This window comes from Necator americanus, chromosome IV (assembly GCF_031761385.1).
Source record: "Necator americanus strain Aroian chromosome IV, whole genome shotgun sequence".
NCBI classification, from domain to species: Eukaryota; Metazoa; Nematoda; class Chromadorea; order Rhabditida; family Ancylostomatidae; genus Necator; species Necator americanus.
In genome coordinates, this window is record NC_087374.1 from 17,950,600 (window position 1) to 17,974,916 (window position 24,317).

At 40.9% G+C, this 24,317-nt stretch overlaps 3 protein-coding genes across 3 annotated transcripts; all 3 read right to left on the reverse strand.

The window, feature by feature from the left end:
- Positions 1 to 458: 458 nt before the first annotated feature.
- On the reverse strand, positions 459 to 785 carry RB195_001737 (uncharacterized protein; the record flags this gene model as incomplete). The annotated part of the gene is made up of 1 exon (XM_064198661.1): positions 459 to 785. The coding sequence occupies one exon, from the start codon at positions 783 to 785 to the stop codon at positions 459 to 461; it is 327 nt and encodes a 108-aa protein (XP_064054542.1).
- A 12,722-nt stretch (positions 786 to 13,507) lies between these two features.
- RB195_001738 (uncharacterized protein) lies at positions 13,508 to 14,182 on the reverse strand (the record flags this gene model as incomplete). The annotated part of the gene is made up of 1 exon (XM_064198662.1): positions 13,508 to 14,182. The coding sequence occupies one exon, from the start codon at positions 14,180 to 14,182 to the stop codon at positions 13,508 to 13,510; it is 675 nt and encodes a 224-aa protein (XP_064054543.1).
- Positions 14,183 to 14,473: 291 nt separating this feature from the next.
- Positions 14,474 to 17,654, reverse strand: RB195_001739 (uncharacterized protein; the record flags this gene model as incomplete). Its single annotated transcript, XM_064198663.1, has 2 exons — positions 14,474 to 14,907; positions 17,474 to 17,654. 2 exons carry the CDS (start codon positions 17,652 to 17,654, stop codon positions 14,474 to 14,476), a joined length of 615 nt encoding a protein of 204 aa, XP_064054544.1.
- Between the last annotated feature and the right edge of the window lie 6,663 nt (positions 17,655 to 24,317).

Below are 24,317 nucleotides of genomic sequence, written 5' to 3' on the forward strand. Positions count from 1 at the left end.
TATTGAGATATCACTTTCGAATACTTTGATTTTTGATAACTCGTTGCGGTGTCATTCTCCTGCAGAAAAAATCCATGTTTTTACTGGGTTGCTCCGCTCATAGCTTGCTACACAACACACATTCAATCGGATAGGAATCGCTATGTTTTACTGTATATAGTTCCCACAACTTTCATTTACTATTTACCAAATTTTCAATCTGATGATTTTTTTTGCCAACAGAACAGAGTAGACTTTTTTATTGCTGCGCTCTATGCTCGTGTTCTGCTCGTTTATGCTGTTGGTTTTGCTGCAAATCTCTCAGCAGCAGTTGCGGTCCTATCGATGATTTCATGACACACGGATTATTGATTGATCCGACCAATTTGTCGCATTGTTTTCTCTTTAGCCGCTCAGGCAGAGGTGGTGAAGAGTGAACGAGCGATGAAGGGTGCGTCGCCTTCTCGTTGTCATCGTATTTACTCGGCATCACCTCGTTCATCATCGTTCGCCGCATCTGCTTCCAAACAACGCTGGGGAGGATTCGGCACTTGGTTCGCGTAACTCCTCATCGTCATTAGTTCAACTGATTTATTGCGATAATTAGTGGCTAATCTAATCTCTTTTAAGTTTGATAGTCCAGTTACGTACACATCTTCTTTCAGGCATTCGTGGATTAGTCCTTTTTGTTGAACTTTTGGTCGTCTTGACACTCCGTGTTCTAGCTCTTTCCTCAGCTCGAGCAGACGGTTGCCATCCAGCGCATATACTGTAGAATGTGGAAACTTAGAGATAGATTTGTTCATATTTGCCCCTTCCCGGTATTTAGATGCGAAATTCAATCCTCTAAAAAAGGTTCAACAGAAATAATCCGGAGATTTTCTGCGTCAGCACAAAAACTCGACGGTCGGTGCACTTTGCTGTCTGTGCTAAATCCGCTTACGAGCAAGAAGCTTCACCGGTGCGACACGCACTTTCTAGCCCCACCACACCTTGGGATGTGACTTCAGATGCACGATAAGGGGAATTTTTCCATTAAAACCAGCGAGTCGGACTTTTACGGTTGTGGAATTTCAGCGCCGACTACATGTCCTTTATGTAGTATTATTCCTATTACCTTTATTGTCTTTAAGTCACTACTTTAAAGGTCAAAGGGTCTAAGCAACCCTAAGCGTAAAAACGCACACTGCCGCGAAGGAGTTTAGCAACACTGGAATTGGCAGTGGTTATGTTGAGACTGGTTGAAAATCATTGGAATAATCGGGAGTTTCTTCACGACTGACTTCATGACTGCATTGTATTGGCGTGTAAGAGCGCGCCAGCAGCCTAAGCAGGAGATTATTTGTGATTAATTGAAGGAAGGTATGAACGAGAAGGTGCTTCAACCCCCACGGGGATGCGTCAGCGCGGTCGACTTCAATGCAGAGTCGTTCGAAGTTCACAGAGGGGGTTGCGGCCTACACGATGCCTTGCAGGGACAAGCCAACGTATCAAGTGAGTGTCTTTACCCATCCCAGACAAGTCCGATACAAATCTACCGAGCGACCAAAAACTCGGTCGGCTTAGAACGGTTCTTAACCATTGGCCCTGCAGGTGCAGCAGAACCTTTTACAGTTGCGCATTAGTCAAATATTTGACTTAGAGCATAAGAGTAAAAACCTTGGGAATAGAATCGTATTACTGGTGTAATGGAAGATGCAGAAAAGTGTATGTATGCAAACAGAACTCGTTTTGTTATCCTAAACGTCGTCTTAAATTGCCGTTCTCCAAAAACTCTCTCAAATCTGAAGGCTGAGCGGAAAAAAACAGGATTTTAGGACGGATGAAATTTCTCTAGCGAGTCTTTGCAAGCTTCTTTTTTCTCTTGTTGAAATAAATCTGCATCTTCGTCGATTACGTCATTTAAATTAAAAAGTGGTCGTATTTGTTATCCTAAGAAAATGAAAAGGATTCCCGAAAACTCCTCTCGAAGTTTCTCCTCCCTCCTGAACTACATTATTCCATAAAATAATTGTTATATTTATTGTCATCTGTATTGCATGTGGTTGACTATCTTGAAAAGCAGATTACATAAAAATAAACGGAATTATTTATGCAGATGAAATCCGTTATGTGGCACCGCAGTAAACAACAACGTGGGAACAAAAATTTTCTTGGAAGAAGTTAACAAAATTGGAAAAGGAAACTAGAAGCAGAAGCATGTATTATAGGTACGGTAGCTGGTTAAACAGCAAGAAAATAAATTAACAAACGGATAAATAAACAAGAAATGCGTCAAACACTTAAAAATTTTACTTATTCCTTCATCACATTTTTTGTCCAGGACTTCCTCAAGCTAGATCCCCTTCCCACACTGCTGCCCATCTATGAATTTGAGGTCTTACTAAGTGACTTTTCACCTCAAAATTTCTTCTGTCCTTCTTTCAAGGTAATCTTGAAATAAAATACTGAAGAAGCGAAGAAAGCGAAAAAAGTTTTCTCCTTTAAATTGGGGCTTATTTCGCGAGATATGGCGTCGGCCAAGTTACCGCCATCTGTTTCTGGCGACCTTTCTGGAGATCTTTTTCTCGGGGATCCCTGGTTAGAGTTTAAACATTCTCAGTTAATTTTATTACCGCCCAAATTGCGAAAATATACCGAACGATTGGTCCGGTTGTTTGTTCATCGCAAACACCCATTCACCTATTTTACCCTTACAACTCTTGGAGAAATGTTGTTTCCGCAGTCAGAACCAGAAATTCTGACTCTTTTAGGGAACGTTATTCGTCCTCTCGAGAACTCATCCAGGAATTAAGCAGGTTCATAATGTAGTTTATCAGTATGGAATGAAAACCCCTCTTTTTCCTCAGAGACGTGGTCCTCTGCTCGCATACTCAAGGACTATTCACCTAGATTGCTCGTTAAACTCCGCCCACGCATCGCTGCTGACGTTCTGCTACTTGATAATTTGGTCGTACGCTGCTGGTTTGTTTCTGCTCGAAAGCATTTCGCTGTCGGCGCCGAGAGGCTTTGCTGAACCTACGTTCCTCATTCATTAGAGGTTGTTCAAACCAACCATAGGAGGCTTTTTTTCCTTCACCAGTGGTATTCGTTTTTTTCTGACCATTTGTTTTTCTACCCTTTTCTCCACATCTTCTTTTTTTCTTATCGCCTCTTCTCCCTCTTAAAAAGTCCTTCCTGAGAATCTGTGGAGTTTTACGGAGCTTTAAAGCTCCTTTTCACGAACTTCCACGCAACCGAAAAGATGAGAAAAGTGAGAAGAAGTGTTGCAAGTGTACAGTACTGAGCGTTAATTGGACATAAATAGAATGGATAAGAATTTCTGGAATTTTTCGGGTCCAGATTAGAGATCTGAGACAGAAGGGGATATGAGAGAAGGTTGAACATACTTAAAGGTTAATCACAGGAGATTTACGCTCTAAAACCACTTAGTGGGCAGTGCCTATTCCCCTTAACTCATGTCCGTCTTCTGTTTTGTCTCTGTTTCCGTGAAGAACGGAAGATTCTCATTGTAAGGAGGCTTTTGCTTTTCACGGACATAATCACCTTTGAAGCTCTTTCAGAACCTTTCCCGCTTGTTATTTTCATTTTCAGCTCCAGTAATGCAGCTCAGAATGGACGCAACACAACTTTTAGGCGTTCTGTTTTGGATTAGTTTTTCGAATTGGCCTGTGTGCTTAGCTTTTCGCCTGATGTTCTTTTAGCCAACTCCGTCTAAGCAAAAAAAAACTGAGGAAATTGCAAAAAAATTGTTAAGAATATAATAATATGATAATATAAAATGCCGTAGTGAGATACTACAATATAACCATATGCATTAATAATAATAATAATAATAATAATAATAATAGAATAACAGCAACATTTCTAAGACAGTCGCAACTCTTCGTTGTACATGCCTTTTTGTACACGGATCTCAACACTATGGTTTCATGTTTCTTAAATTTATTCCTCTAATTTTTTTCTCTGGGTTTCGTTTTTTTTGTAGTCGTTTCATACAAAAATGCATGGCATGGCTGTGCTAGTTCGTAATCTACTGAATAATTTCAAATTTCCACTCAGAATCCTTTTTTTTGGGGTTGTCCTCTACTTTTGACGAGTAATTATCGTTTTGGTCGAAAGTATGGACTGCACTAACCAAAAAAGAATTAAACGTCTGTTTTTTCGAGAAAATTCTGCGAGATTTGTTGTGCTAACAAACAACAAACGTAAAAACAGAAAACTCGCAGAGGTGGAGGAAAATGGCTCACACTTTCAGAATAAACAAGCAATCTTTTGGCAGCTTTGAGTTTCTTTCTTAGTACCTGCAGTTTTATAAAATTGTACCCTTTTTTGAGGAAGAAATTGCTTGTAAATTTCCTGCCAGCGTCAATTTTCTCCTGTTTTTCTTTGCCGTTCAGCGCTCCGCTAGTTAGCGTTTCTTTTTGGATTTCCAACTATCTGCGCCGGTTATCCATGAGACTTTGCATTTCAGAAGCTGCTGGATGTAGGGCTTTTTGAGTATCCTGAGGAAGGAGAAAAGAAATGAAAATTGGACCCTTCTTGCCTATCTCCTTTGGACCCTCGTAGATGAAAGCCACTAGACTTCTTAGAATCCTTATGAAGGTCCTCAAAACGATACTTCCTAAATGTCATTAATCACCTGTGAAGGTCTAACGCATAACTTAACTTCTTTCCTTCTCTATCTTGGAGTTGCAAGCCTTAGCGTTCTGCTCTTTATAAGTTGACTTCTATTTTCAGATCTTAGGAAGTTTCTCTTTCTGTTTATTTCTGGAAGTACATAGATCTGCCAGAGAGACACGATGCATTTTTGTCGGAGCGAACCAGAAGCCAAAGACAAAAAGAGCTCGTCTAGGTGTGTTAGCCAAAGAAACTGTTCGAACTACAGCGGGCGGGTACGTCGCGGTCGCTCAGACAAATACAAGTCCCAACCACCATACCGAGCGGCTCAATTCAAATCTTCACATTTACTCCCTCGAATTCGAAGCAGCCGTATCTTCTATGTGTTCTTATTTACACCCACTAATTCATTAATCGTATTCTGAGACGCTGAATAATGTTATCCACGACAAATGCATTAGTGAATAGGCATTAGTTGTATTATCTTCATTTTTTCTCACCTCCTGTTCGAGTTTTCCTTCGAATACTCCCTCAGCTCTTACTCGTGTCTTTCCTGCTTCAGCCTTCTTTTTGCCATTCGTTCTGAATTGGCTTGATGTCCATCATTTGAAATGAACACATAAACGACATCATTAGTCAGCCTAATATACATTAGAATCCATTCGGATAGGCTTGCTTGTCCAGAGAGGAGCTGCTGCTCAATGTCCCGAAACAGCTCATCTCGCTATTTCAATTTCCGACTGCTCAGCTCGAAGCTCTTTAGAGTTTCAGAAAAACAGTTTTCAAACCAATTCAGAGCAACAACTAGCTTCTGCCGGCACTTTTACCCTTTTCCACTTGCTTTTTCCTTCCGATCATTTTCTACTACCTCTTCACTTTTTAAAACAATTTTTCCTTCTTTTTTTAATTCTTTGACATTTTCCCCACTTATCGCTCTTTTAATTATTAGTTTCAAAATGAAAAAGTTTGCAGAAATTCCAATTGATCAAAATTATTCCACCAATTTATTTCACTGTTTCATTTCTGAAGATGTCCAGAGGTTTTGATTGGAAAAAGTGAAATTGCTTCATGAAGTGAAAAAGATTGTTCCACAGGCACTATCTGTTGTCATTTTAACTCATTCTTTTGTTGTCTTATTCTGTTCAGTCATTTCTTTCGACGTCAATTCATTCTTTTCTGCAGTTATTGTTCTTTCACATACTCGTTTTGCACTTTTATAAGGAGAGTAATTCGTAAAGAGAAAAAGATTCCCTTTCTCAGGGGTTCGCCCCTTTCAGCTTTTTCCTTCTAACATTTGTTCCCCTGTTCTTCGCTTTTTTGAATTGTTCTCTTTCCCTTCCCCTGCTTTCGTGTTCCTTTTCCCATTGTCTCTTTTTTAAACTTTGTGATGGTAGGCATTATTTATGCAGTGGTCCCGCCCAAGTGTAAAAACCGTGACGTCTGGAAGTTTCCAAACCAGAGGTTACACGTGCCGAAACCATCCCCGCAAATTTCATCGAACGGCAGAATTACTGGTCGATCTTGTGAAATTTCTTCCTTGCTGTGTACCTAGAAATCTTTCTGGATTCATCGATGTGACCAAGCATTTCGCTAACACCTAGCGTCAGTTTGGGCCGCAAATCCAAGTGGTTTTATGTACCTGACATAAGTTAGGTGGGCAATGGGTTAGGTGGAGATTTCCATGCAGACAATTTACTTTTACAGCACCGTTTAAGTAGTTAAGGGAAGCATACCACAAAATTGACAATGTTGACGTCTCTTCAGGAAAAAATAGAGCTGGGGATGTAGATTACGACTATGAGCCCTCTTCCAATGCTCCCGAATGCTCCTAAAAAATGGCGTAGGAAACGGCCATCATGCAGGAATTTTTCTTCGAGGCACCTTATAACGCGCCACCATTGTGTACGCGTGTGCGAGCGAGCGGACGATAACAAGTGAGGTCTCCTTGGCGTCGTGTGCACTCAAAACCAATGGATCGGGTACTGAGGGAACCGGCGTTTGTTTAAGGTTAGCAATATAATCTGCCCCATTGGGAAGACCGTAGAGCAAGGCCGTTTCTCACCCCTTTTTTAGGGCTATTAGGGTGAACACTCTTGTTTTCGTGATCTGAACCCTCAACCCTTTTTTACTCGAGAGATAGTAACATTATCAACTTTCTGCCTTTGAGGATTATGGCTATTTACTTAATACATCTAGTTCCTCGCGATTATTTCAAATTCTACTTGACTTCGACTTGCGGCGAAAATTGGCGTGGCGATGATCCAGTGTACGCTTCGTTCGTTCAAGGCGCAAACGAAATCGTTGCATATAATCTTTATTGCCGGGTAACCTTCTGGCAAATTTATTTTCTTCGACGCTTGAAAAGATGAAGTCGTGAGCGAATCATTGAAATGTCTTGTTTGCCAAACAAAGAAAATCACAAGACCTTTGAATTGATTGAATCTTTTGAACTTGATTTTGAATTTTTGATTTTGATTATGATTGAAGATTTTGAATCCCATAACTCGAGATGGAGACGCAAATCGCTATTTAATCGCAAATTAGAATCACTCCTAACATGATAGATCCTTCTTTCTTTTCGTTTTTTCTCTGTAAGACAGATATGGCGTTTGCCGAGCACATTACTTTCGATTTGACCCTCCCAGGCACTGTAAACCTAACTCGCTGGAACTTTGGACAAGAATAAAGATTATATCAACCTCGTGTGCAGCCCAGTTCTAAGAGACATGTACTGAATGATTTAAAGTACTGGGTTAGGCAGTAACGTTGACGACCTTCATGAATAGAGGTCATCAATTCTTTTATAACCCTTGGTTTACGAGTTGTCTCTGGAACATGCGTCACCACATATTCGTATTAGCTCGCCTGACTGCGTTTTCTCGTTTTGTATCGCGCAGGATCAGAAAAGTTTTCCACTTTTCCTGTGCATATTACTACTTTTTAAGCAGAGCCAAGATTGTTATTGATCATTGTTCTGGCTAACGTTTCGGCATCGTCGCCTTCTTCAGAGCCTGGAAAAATCAAAGACACGTGTAATCTACTCTCTCAAACGCCTCGTCATCCCACAAGATATGATTTAACAAACAGATTATTTAAAAGCAGCGTCAGAAAAGCAGACCAGCGCTCACCTTGATAGCCACGGAGTCGTGATGTTAGCGGACCACCAGTTGTGAGAGTTGCGCCGCTAGTATTAACTAGTAACGATGCCCCCGCCTCTGACCCCGTAGGTCAAAACCCGCAAAGGTCCTGATATGGCGCCAGCTCGTTGGTCACAGCGATGCATTCTTCTTTACGATTCATGATAGGACTTTTGGCCGTGATATAAAACGCTTCCAATGTTTTTCGCGCTAGAACGTCTGATTCGCGTGCTAAGATAGTGACAACTATCTTGAAAGGGGTGTTGTCATGACACTGTCTGCGATGAGCACCTAAAGGGGATGATGTTTTTGATTTTACGAGCCCGTCTAGGTGCTCCTTGACGCGGATACATAGTGATCTTCCTGTTTCGCCAATGTACTCAGCCCCACATAACTGACAGGTGATTAGATAGATAACTCCCGATACCACGCAATCACCCTGCCTCCCGTTCGGACAGACGATGCAAATAGGGGTCTCACAAAGTCTGTCATAGGCGCGATTGCGGACTAGCCGCTGCTTCAGGTTTACAGGTGGTATGTCCACTACTCTGACTGAGTCTTGCAGACCCGCCTGTCGTAAGCTTGCTGGCACTGCATTGCTCATGTCATTCGAAATAATAGGAAGGCAGAAAGGGATCTCTGTTGTTTGTTCTACCCCGTGGCACCGCCGCTCAGTTGCATGGCTCCGATTTGAATGAGAAACCTTCGCTGTAAAAGTAGTACACAATCAAACTCTACGATGCCAAGATTCAAAGAAGGTCGAACTTGGAACTTGCTATGCATATTGTTCATCACCGATACATTAGCGGTAATGTAAGTACATATTTTCTTGTAAACGTAGGTTACAGCATCGTAACTACCCAAATAACAAACAAAAAGACATTTACGTTATTGACGTTACAGTTTATTTACGTTTGTTGTACTAAATTTTGATTATTCTCTTAATTTGATAATTTTTCCTACGCTATTTCTCCTACCTATGCTCACTACTTTATCCTTGTTTTTGAAGAACCTTCAATTGTTTCTCTTGGTGAAGATTTTGAGAAAAATATATAGAATGATAATATTATGTAGGAAATAAGTGAATCTCTACCTTGTTTCTGAACACTTTCGACGTGATAATTACTTGCTGACTATTACTTTATTTATTTTTTTTTGTATCGTGACACGATTTCAGCACGATATTCCATATTTCGAAAAGAGCTGATGCTAATATAGGAGATGTGCACATCTGTACGGGGATATCAGGGTCACGTAGAGGTTCTATTCCGTGACTAAAAATGCGTCGATCAGCGGTGGATCACGCAATGTTCATTTTGCTTCATGCATTTTTGAGCACTTTGTTGAAACTTTGATCTCATAAAATATGTATCCACGCGTGGATTGGCGCAGACGTTGAACTAAGAGATCAGGTGCTTAGAGACTCTCTCTGAACCTCACACTTAGCCTTTACGAATATTTTGACTTGAGAGAGAATTAACTCAACGTATTTTGCTGAAAACTTGTTACGAATTATTTGGAAACCTGCACTGTTTCTGTATTTGAGTGTCTTAGCTTCTTGATAATTGTTGTTGCATCAATTCGCTAAATGATTCGGCCTGTCCTGTCTCTGAGGTTCTGAGTGAAGGAAACGCCTAGGAACTATCAGGGGCACACGCTTATGCCCCATCACTTGAAAGTTTCACTCAGTTTTAGAAGGTTTCGGGCATTTCATTCGCCATCCACGAAAGTGGGAGCCGTTCTGGCACTCGCTGGTTTGAGCAGGTACTTGTGCAAAATAAACTCTACATTATTAACACACGTTACACATAGCCTGCAAGTGTTTTCGTGCGAGTTATTGCTCTTTCTTTCAATACGTCCTCCCTGAAGGGACTAGTAGTATTGAAGTACCCTAAACTTTCACAACGCAATAAATTCAGTTAAAGCTGTCCAATTATCCTACTTTATAAACAGTACTGTTTACTCGTTTCTGCGATGTTTTATCTTTCTTCTTCTCTGGAATCTCTTGCAGTTCTTCCTACTACCGTCGCTTCTCTCCTCGTTTTACATTACGTTCACTATTTTCCCATAGATTACTCGGGTTTTTCTCGATCTCTTCACGATGTTCTTATATTGATGCACCACTTACCCTAAAGAGCGCGCAAATTATCGTATGTATACAAGCTCATAAACCTCTGCGATTCTGCGCCCGTACCCTGTGCGGTTCTCCCTGCGAGAATAGATACGATGGGTGCGAAACTGTCGGAGACTATGTTTTCCAACCATGCTATCGGTGGTTCCAGTATTGTTTCGCTGATCAGCTGGCGCAAATCAGTACAGTAGTTTTCATTGCGGTGCGTAGCCCGTTACTGTACACCACTTCCAGAGCTGGAGCGAATTGGTACGTATTTCTGCTACGTAATGCAGTTATCTGCGGACATTTTTTATTGATCAGTAATGTGTGCAACGCAGGCACCACCTTTCCGCCAAAGCGTTTGTTGAGTTGGATAAAAAGATGCAAGGAATAATAATTAATTTGAAGGCATGCTATACGGCTTCATGGATCTAGACTGACACACTAACGCAACCCAACGGGATCGACCTACGCTCAGTACTTTGTCCTTGTCTTTGCAGAACCTTCAATTGTTTCGCTTGGTGAGGATTCTGAGGAAAATAATATATAGGATGATAATATTATGTATGAAGCAAGTGAATCTCCACCTTGTTTCTGAACACTTCCGACGTGATAATTACTTGCTGACTATCACTTTATTAATTTTTTTGTATCGTGACGCGACTTCAGCGCGAAATCCCATATTTAACCCTTTTTATGAGCTTTCAAAGTTAGGTGTTCCTAGCGCTTAATGATTTGATCTCTCACACATCTTATCTATTATTTAGTCTCATTCTACTCTTTATTTCCTAATCAATAGTTATTGTGTTTGTTTATTTATTTGTCACCGTCAAAGACAGATTCTTACAGTATTTTTGCAGACAACAGCAAAATACTGTAAGAATGTATCTGTGGGGCTGCATATGAGATAACCTAGATAGTTGGAAGAGTTCAACTTTCAAAAACCGAATTTGCACAAATAGTCTCTGCTTCTATCGTATGAAAAGCAAGGGGTACATTATTGAGAAAAAACAGGTGAAAATCGCGTTCGAATGAGATGGACTGCTTTCATTTTGTCAAATCCATCTCCTCATGGACTCAGATTCAGAATCCCTTTTGCATTGGTTGCCAAAGATTGTTGATGTTTTCTTCCCTCTTGTGTTCGTCTATCTATTTACTCGGTTATTTCCCTGTCACTTTTGTTAACAAAACCATTGGCAAAAAATCCAGAGTTTATACTACGAAATCCTCTTTCTTCTACTCATTTTCTCATGAGCTTTTACATTCCCCGGTATTTGCTGGACGTGAACGTCACTTTTTTTTTCTGGAAAATAAAGGATCTGCTGGCTTGAAGGATGATTCCAGACGGGTAATGGACAGATTAACCATATACTTGTTTCCTTATTTCATCTCATTTCGTCGCGCAAACATAATCACATTTCACGGAAGGCACCACAAACCGGGAAGGATCTTCATACAATCTCATCCGCATTCTCTCTCATGTAAAGGAATCTTTTTTTGCTCTTCTTAGATTCGATTTTTGGGAAGTAAGTTCTGCAATACTCATGTAGTACTTTTACCGATTCATAAAGAATAAAATAATATCTAACTAACTCATACATACGTACAAAAAGAGTAATAACTGAGTTCACGTAACACTTTCGTCTTTCAAAGAACTTTGTGAGAAGGACTCCCGTGTAGGCTCGAATTAAGTTGATTTTCCTGTGCTGGTAGTTGTTGAATCCTGGATTTGAAGACTAGATCTCGCAGGAAAAGCTTCCATTTCCTATAGGGGAAGAATGGCTAGATTGTCCTGCAGTGTGCGGAACTATATATCTGAATGGATCCTTCTCATTCTAAGAAAGTAATTGATGGCTAAACCTCGCTTTGATTATTTAACACGATATTATTTTTTTATCTTGCTACATCTCTGTTGTGTGAATAAATAAAAAGAAGGACAAGTAAATAAGTGATAATTCCGTCAAACCTTAACCCACTTCCCCTCCCCTCAAGAATTTCTCTTGTGTTTCTGTATCCTTTTCTTGTCATACGCATCATTTGGTTTATTCTTTTGATTTAGAACCCCATTTTTTAAAGTTTTGATTCAGAAAGTTGAGCCATTTGGATGGTTCTGGACTGCCGCTCAAGTTATACCAGGTCCAAGTGGCTTTCGAAAGAAGGAAAAAGGTTGGCCAGATGAGAAGTCGGGCACTTGGACTTTATTCTTAGCGCTTTTCACAGTCCTTCATTTTCAAGAGCAATGTCTTGGATTTTTGTTTACTCTTAATCCACACACATATAACATTATATATATATATATATATATAATATTTTTTCCTCCATAGAAATTACCTCAAATTCAGTCCTGCGATATATATTTCTCTAAGATTCCGGAGATTCTTCTTCCAGGTTTTTTCTGGTTCGAGTCGTTCTTTCTGGTTAGTTTAGATTTTTCTGCCGTTTATTTGCGAGTTGCTCAACATTCGCAAATGGGACGTTTATTTTCAAAAAATAAACTGGGAAATCTATCCTTAAAATATTTGAAATAGAAAATAAATGTAAAAATAATAGGAAAGAATAAGAGAATGAATACAATTATAAGTAGAGCAGGTCATGCCTTCTCTTAATTCTTAATCACCTCACCTGTATCACCTGTGCTCCCGTTGTTCATCGATTTGCTCGAGCGAGCGCCACTGATACTTCCATTCGCCACGATCGCGCAAGTGTTCCCCAGAGGCATCTTTTCTCGCGAGGGACTCGGAAAGCGTCGTGTTTTTCTTTGAAGAACTTTGTGAAGAGATCTGACCATCGGGTCGGAGGTCTCCCTGCGGTGCGTTTGATGTCGCGTGGTATCCAGTCGCTTACAGCTCTGGCCCAACGATTGTCCTGAAACGCATCACGTGTCCAGACCACCTAATTTTGCTTTCTTTGGCATATGCGGGAGTGTCTCTGAACTTCGATCGGTGACGTAGGAGTGAACATCGAATCCTTTCTTTCACTTGCGTAAATCGGGTTACTCCTAGCATCATCCTTTAAATTCCGCGTTCTATGACGCTGATCGCATTGTCCTCCTGCTTGCGAAACACCCACATTTCTGATGCGTAGTTCAAAGCAGGAGGAACGGTCGTATTGAATAGGTGAGAAAGGAGTCGGATGTTCTTGGTCCTCTTCAGGTTCCGCTCTTGAATGCTCCCCAAGCCGCTCGTTTCCTTCTGCCCAGCTTGGAGGTCAGGTCGTCATCATGTTGATTTCCTGACTTAGCTATACCGAGCTGGAGCATTCGGATATGTTCTTTCCATTAAGCGTGAATGAGGCATCAGAAACCCATCCGCTCTTCATAAACATCATCTTGTCTAAGTTCACCCGAAACCGTTTTTTTTCCGTTTTTTTTACACGTTTCATCAAATTCGGCCAGCATCCGTTCCGCCTGATTGATGCTTGTTGATGTAAAAACGATTTCATCAGCGAAGCGAAGGTGGTGCAAATGCCGGCCGTCAACTTTCACTCCCATGTCATCCCATTCCAATCCTCGCATCGCGTTCTCGAGAGTGGCACTGAATATTTTGGGTGAAACTGTGTCACCCTGACGAACCCCTCTCTTCACGTCGATTATGACATCAATGTAGAATGGGGAAATTCTGGTCGTGAAGTTGCTGTACAACTCAAGGAGTATCTTTATTTATGGGACAGGGACGCCTTGGTTGTCCAGGGCCTCCATGACCGCTTTTGTCTCAACTGTATCGAAGGCTTTCTTCAAGTCAATGAAAGTGAGACACAGCGACATCTTGTACATTTCCGATACTTCTATTAGTTTTGAAACGGTGTGTATGTGGTCAATGGTACTTAACTCTTTTCGGAACTCTGCTTGCTCGCATGGCTGTCCTTCATCTAATTTTCTTTCTATCCTGCTTAGGATTACTCTTGTGAAGAGCTTGTAGATGACAGAAAAGAAGCAGATTGGGCGAAAGTTGCCGATGTCTTGCGGGTTTCCCTTCTTATACAACAGCACGGTCTTGCTGCGTTTCAATTGCTTAGGAACATTGCATTCCGACAGATAACGAGTGCATTCCCACAGATAGCGAGTGAAGAGCCTCGCCAGTGTGTTGATGAGGAGTGGCGGTAGATACTTCAGATGTTCAGGCTTGATTCTGTCGAGACCGGGTGAAGTACGATTCTTCACCGACGTGATGGCATGTCGGACTTCGGAAGGGAGGACCTTTGGAATGACATGTCTGTCTTCTCTCAGATGGTGAGGAAGCAAGTGGACATGATTGTCGAAGAGATCAAAGTAATTGTAGATGATTTTCTCTATTCCTCTTCTCGATGATATTATTGTGCCATTTGGGTCAGTCATCCTCTCTTTCGATTGGCGAAATCTCGACAGGCGTAGCGAATGCTCTTTCCCGCCTCTGCAGCTTCAACCAACACTTCTGCTCTTTCCTTTTTGAGGTCTTCTTTTATCGCCTCTCTGCAAAGCTTTGCGAGCTCGGTCATGATTTCTTGGTTGCGTGCAGCTCGTGCAGCTCAACCAGGTCTATCAGCTCTACAGCTTACGGAGACGGGCGTCTCTTGGTGGTTTTGAAACTCTTCGTTTTCCTCGTACAGTAGTAAAGATGTTCTGCAAGCCGTTCATATTCATCGTCGACTATTCCATAACGGCACCTTCCCAAAAAGCGACAAGCGAAGCGAAGAGTTCCCAGTCGACGATGGTTCTAGGAGTTCTCTTAGTGAACTTCGCGGCTTTCTCTCCTCTCCATGTAGAAGAAAATCTTTTTCGAAGAAGGCGATGGTCCGATCCCATACAAAACTTTGGCACAACAGCGACATACGTCAGGCAAAACCTTTTACTGTCGATGATGTGGCCAATTTCATTATGATCGGGTGACTCCCAGCGTAATAAAGAAGACTTCTGGAATTGCAAATTCCCATGGATGGTCTTAGTCGTCATGATGAACTCGGAAGGCCTCTCTCCGTGCTCATTCCATTGAAGGCCGTGGTATCCGATGTGAAGTTTTCCAGGCGTTCTTCTGGGGCCAATTTTGGCGTTCAAATCACCAATTGTAGAAGGTATGATTTTCTCTGTAGAACTTCTCCAAGTTCATATAGAAAAATTCGACTTTTTCGTAACCTGATGTTGAAGCGCAGGTGACGAAGATTGTCAAAGGTGGCGTTAAATCTTCCTATTCGTGAACGTCCGATTCAGGTTGTAAGTTGTTGGAAAGAGTCGATGTTTATTACCATATTTTTGTTGACGAGGACATCTACTTTACTAACTCCTCTACTGTTTGTAAACGTTCTGGCTTGCATCATCAGATCTTCAATGGCCGCATCCGATGTAAACGCACGGGCATTATAAGTACAGGTCGTCATCCTAGTCATTTTCCGTTTCGGTAGCCTACGTGACTCTTGCAACCCTGTCTTTCCTGTGTTACCGTACCAGGCTTCTGTCCGAAATCAGGAGAATGTTTTCCATGGCAGTATTTTGCATAAAAATTTAAAACGCATGGGCAGTTTGTAGTCCAGTCCCATTACTATTTGGGAGAACGTTGCGTTCTCCCACAAGTGGAGCTGATTTGTTGGAGACGATTCCAAACCGTCTCCCTTGTACCTCCCAGTCACTTGATTGCAGGCTTCTGGCCCGACTGACGTGCGGGATTCAAAGATGTCATGAGTTAGTCCTGGCACAGCAGAAACAGGGATTCCTTCCACTGAATTCACCTTTGTCTCAGGGCAACAACAAGGTCGCTTTTCGTCCGCGATTAGCCCCTATCCGCCACGTGGGGAAGGGCCACGTAGCCTCGCAGCTAACTGGCAGTGATCCCTCTAATGAGAGAGATCCGTGCATTTAGTTTTTAATGAAAACATTTCTAAATTTTTCGTGTTGTCGTCGCAAATGCAACACAAATGCATTTAATTAGTAGAATATACTCATGTTGCACCCTTTACGAGCAGAGGACAATTCTAGAAAACACAATCAGCAGGTTGAAACGAAATGTTGGGTTTTGCATATTTTTCCCCGCTTTTGATAATTTGTATTATGAAATTAGCAAAGTTTTGAGCTATGCAAGCCACCGGAGGATGATCAAACAGTCAACGTCAATGTCTACATGAAGCAATTCCAGTAGCTGACTGATGCAGTGCGCGATAAACGCCCAGTACTCAGCGACTTTTTATCATCGTTGCCTCTTTCCTTCTGCAAAAAAGGCATCGAAACATTGCTTTTAAACGCCTACATCTTGCTGATAATGACAGTAATTGCATAGTAGGTCCTTGATTTGTGTTAATGAAACAAGAAAAAAAATTGACGTTTTTTTTCGAATATGAGGAAAAGGATATGCAAATAGCCGACAGAAATAGAATGAAGGGATCAAAAATGAATAAAAACCAACTGAAACCACTAAACGATATAATTGTCAGTATACATTTCAAATATAGGAAAAACTTGCTTAAACCGAAGCTTTCCCTTCGCATTTCGATGTAGTATTTGATATTTGACTCGATTTTTTTAGGGCCGGGTAAAGCGTAGTCGGTAAGAGGTTCGCTGTAGCATCTGCACGACCTCTGGATTCATTTGTATATGACAAAACGTAAAGATGTGCTTAAACTCTATCACATACATATCTTTGTGCTATTTTTTTTTGTTACTCAAAAGAAAAGAAAAATTACGGTGTGTAGACTTATCCATGTCTTATCGATTTAGTAACAGACGCGATTAAAAAAATTCTTTTTTACTTATTTCAAAGCGGGTGTAGACGGTAAGAGGTCCGCTCTAGCCCCACGGTTGATGGTTGAGCTTTTCATCCCTCCGGGGTCGATAAATTGGTACAAAACCTGTCTGGGAGGATAAAAACACTCACTTGATCATCTGCTGGCCCCGCAACTCATTGGATAGACCAACATGCGTTCCAAAACTCCAATGATTTCGAAATCCAGTAAAACGCATTACGCATCCCAATTGAATTGATACGCTAGAGACTTTATCCTTTCACTTTTAACTCGATTTTAAGATTCAACCGTTTCTTCTGAAATTTTACGAGTCCACCAACAAGCGCCATTTGAAACAATATTCTATTTCTAGCTTCTAGTTCTAGGAATTGTGTGGAAAAATCTCGTGATCGAACATATCCCCTTCAATAATGACTTTATCGCTGCTGCTTGCAGATCTGTTCGTGTTGAGTCGCTAGATTTCCCTCCATTTCCCTTGTTCTCATCTTTTTGCTTCGGAAGGGGAGAGATGTAGACTATCCATTGACATCCCTGCATTACTCCATACGTTGCATTTTCGCCTCATTGTCAGGTCTTCCTTTGGTCATCAAAAACTACCGAATAACCTTTCACTGAAAATGTCTACTACTCTTAGGTTAATCGCTGTGATAGCTCTATTCAAAATATGAATTTCCAGCAGATTGAGATAGGTAAAAAAATTAATTAGGTATCACAAATTTCCTACCACATGAGAGATCGCTTAGTTCTAATTTTCGCTTGGTTTTTCTGCAACTGCGCAAGATATCGGCATCGGCAGGTATTTTTTGGTTGTGTCAAAGTTAAACCTGTGGTGTTCGGAGAACGGCTGTCATCCATGCTGGATCACCGTGTAGCCATTCCTGTTGTTGGTTTAATATGTGAATATAACTTACTTAGTCACCTAGATGGCCCGTCCTCGCTAGGCGTGAGGGCCGCAGCATCTTCTCCACTAGTTTCTTGTTTCCCTCGCCATTGCTATGCAAGAAGTTCTCAAGGTTCGTGAGTGACGTTGACAAGGTCCTTGAGCCGTATCCAGTTGAGCTCTCAGCCGGTCCATCCGCGTAGCGAACACGCCACCCCATCTCGTTGGGGGTCTTCCTCAAGGAAGTTTAGCATCTTTTGAGATGCTCTCCAGCGTTCTTTCAGTCCATCAATTGTCGAATCTTCTTATAATGTGACTGGTCCGTGTGACTCTGTGCTTTGCTCCTGATATCTATTTCGTTGGGCCGCGAAGAGGGGATATTCCTCTCAAGTTGGAGCTGCGAAGACCGCCTAGGTGTTGTTTGCGCCTGTTAAACTTCCAAAGAAATCTCTCAGGAGCACTATTGGTAGTGAGTAGTTTCCTCGATGTGGCGGTGGTGTCTGCTCACGTCTCCGCTGCGTGACAGATCCCTGGAAGGACTGTCGAGCTAAACAGATGAACACGGAGATCTTGGTCCAGTTGGGTTAGTTGATTCGTAGCTTCCCTGACGAATGCGAATGTTCTCATGCTTCTGATGCTTCTACTCACATCTTCATTCGAGTAGTTTTGCATATTCATAGAACGTCGGAGGTAGAAGTATGGCTGAGTTTCCTCACTTTGATAGCTTTGAAGTTGTGTTTATGACAGTATGTAGACGATCTTTACGAGCTGTGTCTTCTTTCGGTTTATTCGCATCCCTACTTCGTTCAGTTCCTCGAGGACCATATCTGCTTCACTGGTTTTCTTTCGAACTTTTCTTTCGCAACTTTTTTTTAGATTTCATCGCCCTCTTCTCTACTTTCTTTTACATATTAATGAAAAAGCATTCCACCAGTAAGTGAAGAACCTTCATATGAAAGCGCAAGTGAAATTATATTACCTCTTGATTTAGAACCTTTTTTTTTTCTTTGGAGAACAATAAGAAAATTTGATTCCTTCAGGAACGAATGCTGTCACTGCTGCATTAACTAATGAATTTACCATTACTTAGTAAACAGTGTAGAAATGAACGTCACCCTGCGATTATTCGCAATATTATTTCTTCGTCGCTAGTAGCGGCGCTAAAAACTCGAATCGTTACTGCCGTTTGGTTGCCCACAAAGCTTTGCTACTCTCTCGTCAATTAGAAACAAAACGTCGCGATTTCCGTCGCCGTCGTCTCGGCTCGAGCCGTACCTATCGGTCTTGAAAATGTTCTCGCCAATTTGCATAACGATGTTGCAAAATTTTGAACAGACTTTGTATGCACTCTATGTCGTAAAGGATCGAGGAGTATATGGACAAAATTTTCATAAATTAATTCATATACTTTTTCCAATGTTCTCTTTAGCTGTCTTTTGACCTGATTCTCAGATAATTTGGGATCTATTTTTGATTTCTTCTACATTTTGCAGATCTCCAACGAGCGAAAACAAAAATCCGTTACATTGAAATGTACGGAAATTCTGTATAGTTTTGCTCTTATTTGTTAGGTTGCTGACAAAGATATAGAAGGGATATCTGTTTTCTCCGAATCAGAAGCAGTTCATCTGTCACTTTTCTTCGGCTTGGTGTCATCGTTCCTAGGGATGTTAGGATACCCGCTGCTAGTGAGTGTGAATCCTAGTATGCTTCAGTTTGAACAATGATCCCAACTACTGTTTCGACAATCCTTTAAAAATACTTTCCTTTGATACTTTAGAGCTGAAGCCCCTCATCGACAATGACCAAATATTCATTCATGCATAACCTTTAAAGCAACTACTCACCGTATCTTTATCACACTCTCTTCCTTTAGCCGCCAATCAGGATCTGTACTTGTCTCCTTGTGATCCTTGGTTTTTACTGGCAAATGTGGAGTTTACCATCTAGACGATGTTTTGTTCATTATGGTTCTGACTTCAGCTCTTTTCACTAATTATGCACCTGAATGAGCATTTAATTAGCTAATTCATATGTATCTAAAGTCGGTTTTAAACTTTTGACTAACTGTACTTCTAGATAGTTCAAGTCACAATTTTATGTTCTAACTTCTTTCTTCTCGTTCACCATAGTAGTTCACTGAATAAGAAACCAGAAGGAAATTACATGCAACACTTAGTATGGTGTTTTGAAGAAAAGAAATTGAAAGAAAGAAGACAGAAAGAAAAATGGCATTTGAGTGTCGGGACATGTTGAGTACTTGTCCATATACAAGGGCTCCGTCGTAGTTATCCATAACCTCTTCTGCAGTTCGTTCCTTATTCATTAGAAATGAGCACATATTATAAAATCAGAAGTTCTGTTGCGACTGTGATTCCTAAAACGGTTCATCATCTTGTTCTATAAATTCCGGACAGATAAATAAATAACTCACCGTATCTTTATCACACTCTCTTCCCTTAGTTCATTATGGTCTTAGTCTGTTCATTATGGTTCTGACTTCAGCTCTTTTCACTAATTATGTACCTGAATATGCATTTAACTAGCTAATCCATATCTATCTAATGATTCTTCTTGTTCCTTTTAAATTCTCTTTCCTTTGTTGCAAGGAGACATTGAGCTAGACCCAACAATTAAACGAATGAGATTCTCAGAAGGAAAACATATTCTTGGATTTCATTACTTTTTTTTTGTTTTTTCCTCATGTATTTTATCATTTTATTTTCCCTATATGTTAGTCTAACCGAGATATTGTATTCTACGGATTCTGCCATGCACCACACTATGGTGCACGTCATCCAGAAGATAGCATGATGGAATGCGGAGCTTTTTCTCCCATAGTTAATGGTCCGGCAAGAATTGACATTGCTTTGCTGCTGTATTTTAATGATAAACTGCGATCATGCAAGCCCACGAAAGAAGTAGGATGGATGAGTCGAATTTGATGTGAATATTCCAACATATGCAATGTTAGAAATATGGTTTAGACGATTTTTGAGACAAATAGGTGTGAATGTTTCCCAGCACTGCCCCTTATAAATGGAAAAAAATGTGTTAATCACAGCAGAAGCTTCGCGGTTATCCGGATAAACTTAGGTGCCGATTTTACAACTTTGCATGTCTGCGAACTAGAATATCTTTGTGTGATGTGAAATCTCGTTGTGAAACCAGTGGAACGTTTCTTTCCAGAATCTAATAACTTTCCTAATTTCATGGAAGATCTACTTTTTCCTTTTTTTCTAGATTCCTAGCCATTTTTTTTCTCTGCGGGATCACATATCAACTTAGCTTACAGTAACGCTATTCCTTAGAATAGTCTTCTGAGAATTCCCTTGGACATGCCGTGACATGCTTAGTACTTAAGTAAAATAGCCATCCAAGGTCAACTGGCAATATGATGTGGTCCTTGACCGTTTCTGAAATCAATAATTACCTTTCCAGATGTGTTTCGCTTGCACATCAGAAATTGTGCAGCGGTGCACTTTATACGAGTCCAGTGGCTAGTCACGTAAATGCCCGTGAGCCATAACTGTCGATTTTAGTACCCCGTGAAGTGAAAGTAACGACCGGAGTCTACTCAAATGCAACCATCCTATAGCTGCACTCGTTGTGGGATGTCACTGACAGCAAGACATTAAAATTTAACTCCTCGTGTGGATTTCTCCTTCTCCAGACGTCATTTCGCCCTTTGCTTCTCAGGTGAGGATATTCGGCATCAGCTGCACTACCGTACTGCACATTTACATTTTGATCTGGTAGATCTTTAGAAAATAGCAATTGAATCATGCTCTACCATCGTAAACAAATGAAACCAAGGCATGCAGTGAACTCGTTGTGAAACCAGTGGAACTTGTTCGTCGAATATTTGCGTTAGCGTGTAAGTTCGCCTTAAAGACATCACCCCACGAATCTGAGGTGGTACGAATTTCCTGTGGAGTATTCGTATACGGGATCGTAGATTATTGAGAGAAGGGTGACTCCGTTCATTTTTTCCTAATTGCCGCAGAAAACGGCCCGAAAGATGCGGCTTAGAGCGTTCCGGAGCACTATTTCTACGATTCGAGCGCGTTCGATTCGAGAGCGCCAGCCTTGTGCACGCGCCGCATCTTCCGGGCCGTTTTTTTTACGGCAATTAGGGAAAAATGGACAGAATCACCACCCTTTCCATAATCTACTATGTCGTATAGGAATACTCCACCTGAAATCCGTACCACCTCAGATTCGTGGGGTGATGCCTTTAAGATGACCCGCACGCCGCACGATGAAAAATTCAAAGTCGAGTGCGAAGCGAGTGGTTTGCTCGAGTCAGCCCACTGAGTCAGCAGGACTAGTGGCTGAGATTGGGTGCCAAATCCTTGACGAAATGGTGTGTAGACGTGTGCAGAGGCGAATACTCCATAGTAATGCGTATCGTAATAATTTTGCTTTCCTCTGATTTTACGCTCTGTAACATTTGGGTTAGTGTTTCTTTGCACATCCTACGCGTCACAATTAGTCGCGACGTGCGATGACGAGTCTGCCTGCCATCATGGTGATTGCCCCATCATTCCTTGATTTCGAACTACAAAGGTGATGTAGGCGGAAAAATACTGCCACTCGCTGTGAACTATGAGGTGGAACCGACGCTTTCTTTGTAGCTTTCTCATACATACTCCACTAACTGCTACATTCCTTATTCTTATACCAGTTTGAATGTCCGGCTAAAGCCGGACTTCAGACTTTCTGTGATTTTAGCTTCGCTCCCCTTCAGTGATCAATGGAAGTTCATAGTAGTGACATTTTCTGTAAAATCAGAACTCTCTTTTTCTAGCAACGTTTTCTTTCTTTTTTACTATAAATAAAGGCAAAAGATTTCATAGTCTTCTTTCTAACGCGTGAGCTCTACATTTTGAGAATATTCAAACTTTAGCTTCAAGCACTCCTTCGGTTTCTATATAAGATAAACACAATTATAAAGCATTACTCGAAGTATGGGTGTTCTTCCTGTTTTCCCCAGCGGCTATCAAAGAATGAAGTTCTAACATAAAATGACGTGAACAGCATCATCGTGCTGATAAAGATAAGTTTCACATCAGATCATGTAAGCTGTTGGGTACTATTTAAGCAGCCGTTTGTGTGGGTATTTCCACTTTTTGAAGAAGGCATGTCACCAAGTTGAGGCAAACGTGCAAGGAAATAGATACGTGGAGGACTCATAGAGGTGCAATGCAACACGTGCAGTGGCCGTGAATATGGAACGGTTGCAACGTCTAATTTACCTATGGCGACATCTGCACAAAGTTATTGCGCACCGATCCGACGTCGTGGGACTCATCACACCCCATTTCAAAGCTATCTGGTGTTGGTGCACTAATTCGACGCCGGTGGACTCGTCGCACCCTTCTTTTTGAATTTCGTGACATACATACATACATACATACATACATATATACATATATATATATATATATATATATATATATATATATATACACATACACACACACGTGACAGAACAAGCCCGTAATTATATATCATGATACCATTTATCAGTTATTATCGTAGATTTATTTGTGCACTATCACTGTACTTATAGGATAAGCGCCTATATAATAACGATGATGATATATGGTAGCGCCTATATGTCTTTGGATATGGATATGTATTTATCAAATGTTAGTATATCATTAATTAATAGAATGGCCAGTGGTTTTCTTAAAGGAAAATCCCTGGTCTCCGCAATTGCTAGCGCCAAAAACTTTTGTACTTACGTTTTGCACAAAACAAGATTAGTTAAATTTTATATAGGAGCAGAATTCAAAAAAGTGAATAAAACTGTAAACAAACGAGAAATACATAGAACAAACACCTTGCAGAGCAGGCCAGTTACATCAGAAATTTCTCTGGATAAGATTACTGCGCATAATTTGTTTTCTCGAAAACTGTTGTACAGCACTACGCCACAACTTTCCTCCACAGAACATCTTTTCCATAGTTCCAATAAATATCTGTCTTGTTGCCTTCGTTCCGCAGATCTTTTTCTGTGTTAAAGTCTTTGGCATATCTTCTCAATTGGAACTTTTATTTTTGTGCGTAAAAAAGATTGTCCTAAAGTTAACGTGGGGATAATGTCCAGGCTACTTCGTGTGAAGAATTTTTTCTTCCTTGAGTTTGTAAATTTTCACGTGAGGCTTTGGTTTAAGACTCTGGTTTCACCTTCAAGGATATAACTTAATTATCTCTCGGCATATACAGAAGAAGTGGAAAAATGGTAGAGGGAATTTATGCTGTGAAAAGCTGGACATTGAACCAAGTTGGTCTTCGTAAAATCCCTCCCTTCTAAATTATTTGGAGGCTCCGAAATGTAGAATTTTCTTGTTCCAGTGTTTTTTTCAGTTAAAATCCTCTATCGGTTCTTAGAAAAAGAGACGAAAAATTGATTTCCAATCTGCTGCCGAAAATGTACATAATTTAGTATTATGGTTTTCATGTTTTTGTCCTGAACGGTTGGGAGGATTGGTAATTCAAGCGAGGGTATAATTACGTTATCCTCGCGGTCTCGCTGCAATGTGCCTTTCTGGGACCGTAATTATCACGGTTGCAAAATCGTTATCAGTTTTTGAAGTAATTTTTCGAGCTGAAGGCATGTCCTGTCGAATGTCGAAGGTTCGCTGATTATGATCATATCCTTTCTGCTCATCTAACTTTTTGATTAAGAAAGTTATGCGAGAGCGACGCAAAACAAACGTTAATATCATATTCTCCCCCCACACGTTGTTTTTAAAAAAGCGTGGCTACTGCGTTTTATACCTATTCCTTTCATAGAACACTACTTTCTCATTTTCAATTTTTACACCCAGTTACCTCCACCCTTCAGGAACGACTAGCTTCGTGGCTGTGCAGA